General features: G+C 41.2%; 1 protein-coding gene across 1 annotated transcript in view; it reads left to right on the forward strand.

The window, feature by feature from the left end:
• The first annotated feature begins 3,422 nt into the window (after window positions 1-3,422).
• Window positions 3,423-12,645, forward strand: part of TEK (TEK receptor tyrosine kinase) — a 62,988-nt gene continuing 53,765 nt past the window's right edge. The window contains exon 1 of the mRNA XM_081941616.1: window positions 3,423-3,760. Coding sequence (XP_081797742.1) covers window positions 3,688-3,760 — 73 coding nt within the window. The 5' untranslated portion in view covers window positions 3,423-3,687. The remainder of the gene's footprint in view (window positions 3,761-12,645) is intronic.

Here is a 12,645-nt window from a genome sequence, read left to right on the forward strand (position 1 = left end):
AGAAAGAAACTCAAGATTGACCTGTCTGTTCTGACCTAAGCTCCACAAGAGCATGCGGCAAACTCCCGGTCCCGACAAAACCCCCTTTTATTAGTTGACTGTGAATTCTGCTCATTCGCATCCAACAAAGCCTTTCAAGGGAGGATTTACAGTCACAGACCTTATCTGGCTTGGAGAGCTGACAGGTCGATATCTACAAAACTTAGCAAGGAGTCTCAGAGAGTCACGAGCCCAACAAGCAAAATAATTGTCTCCTGCAAACTCCACTCCCCTTTCGCTCCTCTTTTATTTCCTCTGGGGGGGTGCTATTCATTGTCCACTGGTGGCCTTACTCCCAAGTCAACCCCTGTTCTTTAGCTGTTCCCTTCATCTGGCAACTCTGCGCATGCACACACTGGGAACAGGCTCCAGCTATTCATCTGCCTCACTGATATCTGACTTTGAAGGCAGCCAATAACTGGCATATGGCTCTGGCCCCCTCTCTGCCTCCGACACAGAGCCCTCATCAGAGCCTTCCCCAGACTCCAGAACTGGCCCATGTTCCTCCTCAACGTTCTCCCTGTCCAAATCTGCTGCCAACTCCGCTGGCCGCTGGTGGGCCATAACACTGTCTTGATTCTCTTTGTGATAAGAGAATCAAGGCCGGTCCATCTTGAGTGGTTTCTTTTTCTGATCTTCTATATTTCAGGGCTAGCCTGAATGCTTATGTAACCACTTTTGCATTCCTTCATTAAGATGAACTCTATAATCCTCTAGGAAGGAAGAAAGGCTGCATTATCAGGATGTCCATCAAGGATGATTAGTTGGAGCCACGCTTAGGGCAAAGTTTGGAGGGGCTCCAAATTTCAAAGAGCATCAACCATGGAATCGAGCTTTGTTTTAAACATCTTTTAAAAAGAAAATCATATCAACAGGATTTTGTTTTTGTGTTTGTTTGTTTACAGTCTGTTCTTGTATAGTAACTACACTTCCTAATTAATCATAATTTTGTCAGTTTGGTAATATATTCATTTGTTTTGTATATTCATTTTATTTTAATGTGTTGTATGTTTCTTCAAGATGGCCTTTACTTAGAAAGTCAGGATATTTATTTTGGCACGAATAAACAAGCCACATAGTGCAATAAATTCCACAATGGGTAAACCAACTTCCATGTATTTTTTCATATACGTTTTGCTACAAGCTTTCTCATATGACTTGCTTTGCAACTGCAACCTTCGAGATGCACACTCAGACCAGAATTATATTCACATCTACCTAAATCCTATTGGCTTCGTTGAAGAAGTGTACATGCGGGTAAATTATGCAGAAGACAGCTGTTACATTTCTTTGTTCTTCTCATTCTTGAAAAGAGTAATGAGTTCCAAAGACCTCTCAGGCATACTGACTTCACCTTCTGCTTTTGATGTATTTTGTGGAGTCCTTGGTACTCTCTGAGTTTGCTTGTTTTCTTGCAGACATTTTGTTACCCAACTAGGTAATACCAATCAGCTCATTAATCATATTTTACAGCGTATAAGATGACTTTTTAACCCCCAAAAAATATTTTAAAAATCGGAGGTCTTCTTATACGCTGGGTATAAGAAAGGACATACCAAAAAAACAAAACAAAAGAAAAAGCAACTCCGCCAAGCAAAAAGCTGTGCCGCCACCAGTGCAGACGCTGGCCTTTCAATCGATAACCTCGGTGCTCCTCGCCTGGGCACATGGATGGATGAACGCTGGGATGGCTTAGTAAGGTCTGGCTGGCGGTCTGGAGGAGGAAGGGGCTGAGCTCAAATTACGAAAGCCCGGCAGCGCAGAGGCCTTCAGCTGGCTCAATGGCGCCTGAAAGTAGGGGGTTGTCTTATATGCCCAGTCGCCTTATACAGCAGAATATACATTAGGTAACATTATCAGTACTGATGATGTTATCTAGTTGGTTTATGAAATACCTACAAGCAAACAACCAAGCTCCGAGAGCACAAAGGACTCCAAAGTTCAATCCTGGGCTATATGTATTCTCTTCTATATAATGTTTCACAGATACTCCTTGACTTACAACAGCTCATTTAATGATCTTTCAAAATTACAATGGCATTGAAAAAAAGTGATTTATGACTGTTTTTACACTTCCGACTTTTGCAACATCCCCATCCACAGGATCAAAATTTAAATACTTGGCAACTGGCTCATATGTATGCTGGTTGGAGTGTCCCAGGGTCATGTGATCACCTTTTGCAGCCTTCTGACAAGCAAAGTCAATGGGGAAGCCAGATTCACTCAACTGCACTGATTCACTTAACCAATGGGGCAAAACTCACTTAACAACTGTCTCACTTAGCAACAGAAATGTTGGGCTTGATTGTGGTCATAAGGCAAGGACTCCTTGTATTTGGGTTTGGCTCAGCATGGTGCATGGTGATTTGTCACTTAGTATTATAGATGAATGGAATGGTTTGTTCAATAAACTGTAGTCAAAACAGTGTAGTACAGTATATCAACCCTGGACTGGGCTCTCACCCTGTACTATGCCATGATGCAAAGTGTTTGGTGTTGATGTTGTAAACCCAACAGTTGCATTGTACTTTAAAAAAATAAGGCTTAGCAAGTTATGGGGATATCTTCTTTCAGTTTGGTGGAAGAACCACTTGCATCTCTCATCCTAGGGATGAAAGAAGATGGATGAAGCTGTTGAGAACTATAGATTCTCACCCTGAACAGAATTTGGCCAGGGATGAGGACTAGAGTGATTCCCTCCCTGACGAACTATGGTGTAGAATGGGGGGAGGGGCGTGTTTCCTGAAAATTCAAGAACTAGCTATGCAAGGTAAAGGTAAATGTTCCCCTCACACATATATGCTAGTCAACTCTGGGGGGCGGTGCTCATAAGAGCCAACGCTGTCCGAAGACATCTCCGTGGTCATGTGGCCGGCATGACCAAATGCCAAAGGTGCATGGAACGCTGTTACCTTCCCACCAAAGTGGTCCCTATTTTTCTATTTGCATTTTTACATGCTTTCGAACTGCTAGGTTGGCAGGAGCTGGGACGAGTAACAGGAGCTCACTCTGTTACGCGGCGCCAAGGATTCGAACCGCCAAACTGCCGACCTTTCTGATCGACAAGCTCAGCGTCTTAGCCACTGAGCCAACACATCTCTTGCATTAGCTGTGTACTTACAGGTAAACCAAGAATTCAAAAACTTTTTATTCCAAACAGGAACCCTGGGAATAATTAGCAGATGGTGAGATGGAAGAGGAGGTGGAGTAGCACATTTTCACATACCACGTCTAGGTGGAGGGGTTTGTTATTTTCATAATTCTCCCTCCCGGAGGATGTTCTATTGTTTCTGACAGCACTGGCCATGACCTGGGGAGGGAGAACTTACGACCCATTCCCCCTCCCTCCCCTACAGGAGAAGCAAAGTTTTAGATGTAATAGACGCTGCTCAGACAATCTCACAAATCCTGCTGATGAAGAATGACTTTAAGATCCTGCTTTCCCCATCCTAATCTACAAGAGGAAACAGGAAAAAGGAACTTAAAACTCCCATTGCTGAGACAGCTAAGAGCTTGCTGTAATCCACCTCAGTGAATCTGCTGCTCCCTGGTAAGCAAGTTTGCTGTGCGATGCGAAGGAAGAGCGAAGATTGAGGCTTATCCCACTGAAAGGACCTCTGGTATTTCATGAACTAAAGTATAAACTGGATGGATATACTTGGAAAAGCGTGGACATTTTTAGCACTTCTTCTTTTCTGTGGACTCAGCCTTATGCTTTCAGGTAGGAGTATACGTATATTTCTAGTTCTTCGCAACTTCATAGTGAAGATCTCAAAATCCTTGCATTAAAGTTGTTCTCTCATTGTCTATTCACTTAACTTGAAAAGTGATGATAAAAAGCATATTCTGCGTTAGCCGTGCTGTCTTTTGATCATTGGGAATGTTCGTAAGTAATTTAAAAGAAGATTGTTGTAGACAAATGTTTACAAGTCAGATGTTTAGTTTTACTTTTAGTAAGATTTGTTCTATGAAATAATTGTCTGACAAATATGTGGAATGTTTGCACTTTTGTTTCTGGGCACAATTTAAACAGTTTTGCTATTAGTGGTTTGATGCTGTCTCTCTTTTGATTACAATATCAGTACTTTAGTTTGGGGGAAACCAAGTCTTGCACAAATATGCATTAATGACAAAATTAGCTTCCTTTGTTTACATGTTGACCAGCAGCCCTATAACATTTCTTAGAAGTAGAATTCATGCTAACATACTAAACTCAACTTAGAATCATTACCCATTTTAATTGTGATATTCACATGTTTTTAAAAAATGTTTTGTTTCTTCTTCCCCTGCCTTTAGTTAATGACTATATCTCAAGTATCGTTCATTCAATAGCTTATCTCTGGCCAGTCTGCTTTGATTTTCCTAAAAAAAATGTTTCAACCAAAATATAGTAGGAATGGAAGAAAAAAAAGCACATAGTGTAATTAAACATCTACTATGCAGGTGACATGGATTCAAATTTTTCAGGTCTTTGCACAGTTTCCTCATCACACATCCACTTATACTATTGGAATAATACAGACCTATTTTTGAAAGTGTTTGTAAGGATGAAATAAAAAAAAAAGCAGAAAGCATTTTGTCCACAAAATCCTATGTATTACATTTCAGTACTATTTACACTCGTCAGTCTATTTTTAAAAAAAGCACCTATGTTTTATGTTTTGGTCCAAAAATTCTTAGAAAGAAAGAGTAAAACGTGTTAAAGGTTATTAAGGTGTAAAATTAAGTTCATTCACTCTGGAAATACTTTATCCTTTAGGAGCCCCTGAAGAAAGGTGGAATATAAATTAAATAAATAAAGGACTAAGCAATCTATATCTGGTAAAATCAAAATATTATTCAGTCATTCGGACAACAAATATTGATTCCCTCTATATTCCAATGTTAAGTTTTTTTAAACGTGTGTGCCACTATCTGCACAAGACAAAATTAACTACTTTAATTCCACAAAAATCTGTAGGCTTAACCGTGCGGCATTTTCACTTTAAATTGTAGCAGTAGGTTTAGCAGAGGGGAAGGGGAAAGCCGGTATCTAAATTAGAGTTCTGTCCTTTCTATAAGCTAAAAAAACAATTCCTGGCAAGTTATTAATCTGCACTGAGAAAAAGAAATAGAGACCACAGATTTCTTTGTTAGTTTTAATTATCAAATCATAACTAGATCTTTTTAAGGAGGGCTTGCCGTCAATAAGCAGAAAATAGCATTCAATCTTTAATGTATGTTCTATAAATATAAAAACAAAGGGAATACAATTTCTGAGAGTTTGTATACAGAGAGCAAAAAGCTAGATTTTAGGAAGAGAAAGAGAGAGGGATGGGTTTAGGTCCTGTGAAGATTCTATGAACAAATTGTTTGTATCCTCCAAAATTAGGGAGGAGGGGAAAAAGAGGCAAGGATGCATACTATCATATCATTCTGATTTCTTTAAAAGGAGGATGAATGCATGTAAAAATTATTTTTCCACACTGAACATTCATCGTATACTACTTTATTAAATGAAAAAAAAAATTATGTCCTTGCTGGTCCATTATCCACTTGTCTTCCTGGTAGATATTGTGGATTTACAACCACAATTGAGCCCAAAATTTATGTTGCTAAACAAGACATTTGTTAAGTGTGTTTTGTCCCATTTTACCACCTTTCTTACCACAGTTGTTAAGTGAATCACCGCAGTTATTAAGTTAGTAACATGACTGTTAAGTGAATCTGGCTTTCCCATTGGCTTTGCTTGTGAGAAGGTCGCAAAGGGTGATCCCATGACCCAGGGACACGGCAACCATTATAAATCTGAACCAGTTGCCAAGCATCTGAATTTTGAACATATGACTGTAGAGAGGCTGCAACAGTCAGAAGTGTGAAAAACGGCCAGAAGTCACTTTTTTTCAATGCTGTTTGGAACAGTCACTAAATGAAGCATTGTAAAGCGAGGACTACTGTATTCCTAACGGTAATCGCTGTGCTGGATACTAATTCTGCAGGACTAAAATCCTCTTGGCGAGTCAGGAGATGCATATTTCTCCTCGCATACGACAGAGCTGCTGACCCCCTGGCTTTGCCTGCTTTAGGTGTGTATTGGGGTCACACCCATCTCAATAGATCTGACAGCTTTCCCGCTTTTGTTCAAGTGTGATATCATGTTTCCTGGGGCAAGCAGGGAAGACAATGCGAACACGCCTTCCTCTAGATACAACAGGCGGAGTCCAGGAAAGCAGTATTGACATTCCCCGAACGGGGAAGGTATTAAGAGTGATTGCCCATTGGCAGGCTTTAAAAACTGGCTTAGCCTCGCCCCAAGCGGGCTGGGAGGGGGAAGGAAGGTGGTGAGGTTTGTTGTGGGTGTTGCTGCTTAGGAGGGCAAAAATTACTCCACCCAAGGTGGAGAACAGGCCTCTGGGTTTTACTGCCAAAAGCATTAAATGTTTCTCGCCTCCTTTTTCCTCGTGTGACCTACGGGGCCATGTTCTCTGCCAACTACCCCCCCCCCCGAAGACTAATGCCAAGGGGACACAGAAAGAAATGTTTTGTCCTTTCTATCATAATGTACACTATGAAAAAGCCCTATTAATCTGGGATAAAAGTGTTAATTAATGGAACGGTCAGTAAGCAAAGCAAACATAAGCCTGTTGTCCAGTCAGTAGAATTATAGTAGCTTTGAATCTCTACAGCACCGTGAATTTACTAATTGTTTCTAAATTTTTATACCCACTCTGCTTTCAAAGACTAAGGGGGTTCTCAATACAACAACAATAGATCCATTGACAACAGCAAAGGTCATTGAAAAGTAGCAAAAATTACAACCCAACTGATCAAAACAAATACGGCAGATTATTATTATTATTATTATTATTTATTCACATTTCTAAACCCCCCCCTCTCCCAAAAAGGGACTCGGGGCGGTGTACAGTCCACAATAAATCACAGATAAAATACAAATATAAATAGGGCTATAAATATATGTATGTATGTAGAGGAGGTTAAAATTAAGAGTCCTGTACAGAAGAATAAATATGAGGCTAAAAGCCCTAAAAACAATTAAAACTAAAACATTACCCTTAAAATAACCAGATGAGAATATACTACCAGGAGTTCATAGGTGTAACATTTATAATCATGCCAGGCCAGCTAGTCGGAACAGGTGAGTCTTCAATTTTTGACGGAAGGAGCGGAAGTCCGAGGTGGTTCTAATGTCGGGGGGGAGGTCATTCCAGAGGGTTGGGCCCATCACAGAGAAGGCTCTACTCCTCGGCGCCGCCTGCTGGCATTGCCTAGTGGACGGCACTTGGAGAAGGCCCTCTCTGTGAGAGCGGATTGGCCGCAGGGATGTATGTGGGAGGATGCGATCCCGCAAGTAACTAGGTCCTGAGCCATGATTGCTGTATATTTTGTACAGTCTTACAAAAAGTGAACCAGGTGTGGCCTCCTAAATCTCAGCAGCTGTCCTTGAGATGAAATTTGGAGGATGAGTTGAGTCTGGGAAGGAGAGATGGTCCAGATACCAAGCCATGTAGAGCTTTATAAGACCAGATGTGTGACTTGAATAGGGCCTGTAAGTAATTACGATGATGATGTCATTCCCATGACAACTGCTATACTTCCATTCTAAAGCTGAGATTGATAAAACAGCAAAAATCCACAATGAGGGGGCTGTCATTTGTCCTGATCTCAACATAATGAGACTAAATAATAATAATAATAATAATAATAATAATAATAATAATAATAATAATAATAATAATAACAACAACAACAACAACAACTTGATAAACAATAGAAATCACACTTAGACTTATATACCGCTTTACAGATCTCTCTAAGTGGCTTACAGAGAGTCAGCATATTGCCCCCAACAATCTGGGTCCTCATTTTAGTCACCTCGGAAGTATGGAAGGCTCAGTCAACTTTGAGCCTGGTGAGATTTGAACTGCCAAATTGCAGGCAGCTGGTAGGCAGCAGAAGTAGCCTGCAGTACTGCACTCTAACCACTGCACCACCATGGCTCATAATAGCTTTATTTCCACCAAACCATTGTTTGCACCTCCCTATTTCTCACAAAGCAATTTGAAACTTAGGTAGAATTTGCCTTTGTTATTTGCAGATTGATTCCATCTCTCAGGACCTAGTTTCAAGTCAACAACAATCCCACAGCTGCAGCAATTTCTACCCATAACCAGAGATTCTTGAGATTTTCTCTTCATACTGCATGGTTTAGAACAGAGATTCTCAACCTTTCATTTCTTAAATCCCACCTATCATTTTATCAAAGAAGCTTTGGCTACTCTTCCAAAAAATTTTCAAGGGGCAACTGGACTTTTCTTTGAAAACATTTTGCTTCTCATCCAAGAAGCTTTTTCAGCTCTAACTGGATGGTGGGAAAGGATTTATATTCATTGCAGACAGCTGGTTATTTGCATTCTTTTAGGCAGTCATTGAGGCCACGAGAAGGTTTATCTGTAGCATCAGGGTCACCTGAGTGGCACAAATGGGTGTGGAACTTTCTTAGAACTGTTAAAAGGTTTGTGTTGTAGACTGGAGATGGATGATGTCATATCCCTCCCCCTCTGTTCAGAGAAAGCTGTTCAGTTTTGACATAGATGGCCTATTTGACCCCTCTTTCAAATCAGGGGTCCTTTCTGTCCAAAATGTGGACTTTTCTATCTTCAAAGGAATGGCCTTTGTCTTTTAAATGCAGATGGACTGCTGAATCTTGTAGGATTATGGTTGACCTGAAATTGGGTACCAAGAGATGGAATGATAGGAAGCAAGAATAATTCCACTAGGAAGTCAGGCTGTTCATAAGAGCTGTACAACGTGAACGAAACCTTTCTCTCTAATTCTAAAAAAAAAAAAAAAAAAAAAAAAACCAACTTTGGCTGCAGTTTTCAATGAACTGGGGCAAGTCAGAAATAAATATATTCCCAAAAGCAAGATCATGAATTGAGAGAGAGATTATTGTGCTTGTCTTTAGTAACAAAGCAAAACAAAATGCCTTGTATCATTTTTTAAAAAAATGCATTTCTGAATCACATTTCTGAATCACAGTCATCTTCACCAGATATGTACAAGTGTATCGGTCTTGTAGAAAGGGAAGGGAAGGGAAAAGTTTATTGGTCTTGTAGGAAGGGGAGGGAAGAGAAGGAAAGAAGTGCATTGGTCTTGTGGGAAGGGGAGGGAAAGGAAGAGAAAGAGGAGGGAAGGGAAGGGAAGGGAAAGGGGAGGAAGGGAGGAAGGAAGGATTACCACTGATGAATTTACAAATTGGTACTTGCTGTGTCATATCCTTCTAGAGATTATCGTGACTTTTGTTAAGTTGATGTCCAATTGTGCTAAATTTTCTGAGAATTCTGCTTACATGTGCAATTGCTTTTCTCGTGGATTGTTCCCTGGGGTAAAAATGGTGATTTAATTGGGGGAATAAAATGTCACCACAGGTTCTTGCTATATAAAAAAGGGCGGACACCAACAGATCCCACCATTTTTAAGAGATCGTTGGTGAGAAAGGTTTGTTGCTGTTCAGATGCAGGTACAGTAGAAAAAATATATATCCTGATTTAGCTTAAACACTTTTTGCTACCATCGGTTGCTTGTCTGGATTTGTGCTAGTACTCCTAGGTTGGTAGGCAACAGTCAGACTGTGAAAGACAAAACTATCCATGTCCTGCAACTATTTGGTATCACTTAAGTATTTAATTGGGGTGGAAGATTCTATGGCACTAGCAATCTATAGATATTAACTTCTGTATATGGACATTTTGGAAAAGTGTATCTGGCAGTTTTAGAACTATCCTGCATTTTCCAAAAGTGAACATATTAGCTAAATTTCTCAGCCCATGTTAAATTTTTGCTTTCAGTAAATCTTTGAGCAAGACGAAAATTGAAAGATGTTTTCCCATCCTCAATGTTAACATTAGTTGCCAGTCCAGTAAGTCATTGTACTTGGGATGGATGATGTGCTATTTTGTTCTTCAGGTCAGAGAGCAAATATCTTGCATCTTGCTCTGGTTTTGTGACTTCATCTTCAGCAGCCATCTGATGAAGACAAATTAACCCATTTGACTTGTTTTGCTATATACTCCTTGCACTAACACAAATTTTATCTGAAAAACGATGAGCTCATCTTCACATCCACGTAATCACAGGATGAACATGCCCCAATAATTGTTTTCATATGACATGTCTTTGCCTTCTTCATAACTCCAGCCCACAGCTGAGACAGTCTAAAGTTTCCTTAGCTGTTCTAGTTTCAAAATAGGATATTCCTCCCCCCACCCCGTCTTCCTGACTATTTTTTTCCATGGATGTGATCTTGGATACTTCATTGTTGATGAGGTTGGTGTTCTGCTCAGAATCTGGGATCTGCCCATTTCCTGTTGGCCACTTTAGATGGTTGCAAGTAGATCCTCCCCACTTTGAATTGTTGTACTTCTGCTGACAAGGGACTTTGTGTGGCTATATCTGTGGTCATTACTTTGAAAGGTGGATTGTTTTGCCTACCCCGACACTATTTTGCTGACTCAAAGACTTCAAGGTGCCACCACCCATAGTCTCCTGCTGCCAGCACAACCATCATTGTGGTACTCATTAAAGATTGAGCTCGCTTGTTCCCCGTTGCTCACTCCTGATTCTCTCCACATCACTAGTTCATGTCTATGATGTGCTGGCCTTGGTGTTTTTTCGGAATAAATAGCCCAACTGCAATGGTATGTAGTCTGACCTTGGGAGTAGGATAATGAATCACAGCCAAGGGAACTGAATGGGCAGATAAAAGACAGCTTAGCCCACAGCAGGAATGTGGGCAGGGCCAGCAGTTCAGAAGGGACCCCAACTAGTTTGGGGGTGTGGAAAGGGGAAGTGGGAAAGAAGTAAAGGTAATCCTCAAGGTATGACCATAATTGTTTGTTTGTTTGTTTGTTTGGATTTATATGCCGCCCTTCTCCAAAAGGACTCAGGGCGGCGTACAACATTAAAAAACACACATCCCAAACGTTTTTTAAAAAATTAAATCCATATCCAAAAAAACAAACCGAATTTAAAAGACAATACATTTAAAATAAGTTAAAATTAACAGGCCAGGCCGGCTTGCTGGAAAAGCCAACTTTTTAGGGCGCGTCGGAAGGACCGGAGGTCAGGGATTATGCGAAGCTCCAGGGGCAGCTCATTCCAGAGGGAAGGCGCTCCCACAGAGAAGGCTCTATCCCTGGGGGTCACCAACCAACACTGTCTGGCCGATAGCACCCTGAGGAGGCCAACTCTGTGGGATCGTACTGGACGGTGGGAGGCTACTGGTGGCAGTAGGTGGTCTCGCAGGTACCCTGGGACTAAGCCATGGAGTGCTTTAAAGGTCATAATTAATACCTTGAATCACACCTGGAAAACAACCGGCAACCAGTGCAGGCCGCCTAAAAGGGGTGTAACATGGGAGCACCTAGGTACCCCCATGACAACCCGCGCGGCCGCATTCTGGACCAGCTGAAGCCTCCGGGCAGCCCCATGTAGAGAGCATTGCAGTAGTCCAGGCGAGAAAGGACAAGGGCATGAGTGACTGTGCACAGAGCATCCCGATCCAGGAAGGGGCGCAACTGACGTACCAGGTGAACCTGGTAAAAGCCGCCCCTGGTCACGGCCGTCAGGTGTTCTTCTAAACTAAGCCACGTATCCAGGAGGACTCCCAGATTGCGAGCCATAATTGAGCCCCATGTAAGTTGTGACCATCATAAAGCAGGCCACCATATGACCTGGTATGATTTTATGACCTTTTTCAGCCATGGGGCATGTTTTGCCAGAATTTGGAATTAAGCTCCAGTTTTCAGAAAAACATTGTAAATGGCAGCCCTGTGACTACAGAATGCTTCAAACAGTCGCAAATGCGGGCTGATTGTTGAGCACCCAAAATGTGCTTGGGAAAGGGAAACTGGATCTTCGAAACACTGTCATAAATAGCTTTTTGGGGAGGTCAGCTGTAATTTCAAACAATCCCTAAGCATAGGTTGTAAGTCAAAGACTACTTGTACTTTTACACTTGCAAGATTTCGTTGATGTAAACTTACAATAAAGTAGAATTAGCTCATCTGGCCATGTTTCTTATCTCGTCAATCACGTAAAGTTGACATCAACTGACAGGTAAGAGGCACAGAGCATTTCTGTACCTGCAGTCTATTAGTTCGCTGCTTGAAGGAGTCTAAACCAGTCACTTTCAGTAGAGATAATCCTCACAACAATTCATTTAGTGACCATTCAAAGTTACAATGGCACTGAAAAAAGTGGCATGACCATTTTTCACAGTTATGACCTTTGCAACATTCCCACAATCATGTGATCGAAATTCAAATTCCGGTTTGTATTTATGACTGTTGCTGTATCCCAAGGTCATGTATTCCCCTTTTGTGACCTTCTGACAAGCAAAGTCAATGGGAAGGCCAGATTCGCTTAACAACTGGGTTACTAACTTATCAGCTGCAGTGATTCACTTAACAACTGAGACAAGAAAGGCTGTAAAATGGGGCAAAAACAAATTTCTCACTTAATAAAGAAAGTGAGACATTAACAAGAAACCCTGGGGTCAATTGTGATTGTAAGTCAAGGACTACCTGTGTATCTACCTCCACTTCC

This window comes from Natrix helvetica, assembly GCF_964273705.1.
Source record: "Natrix helvetica genome assembly, chromosome: 2".
Classification (NCBI taxonomy): domain Eukaryota; kingdom Metazoa; phylum Chordata; class Lepidosauria; order Squamata; family Natricidae; genus Natrix; species Natrix helvetica.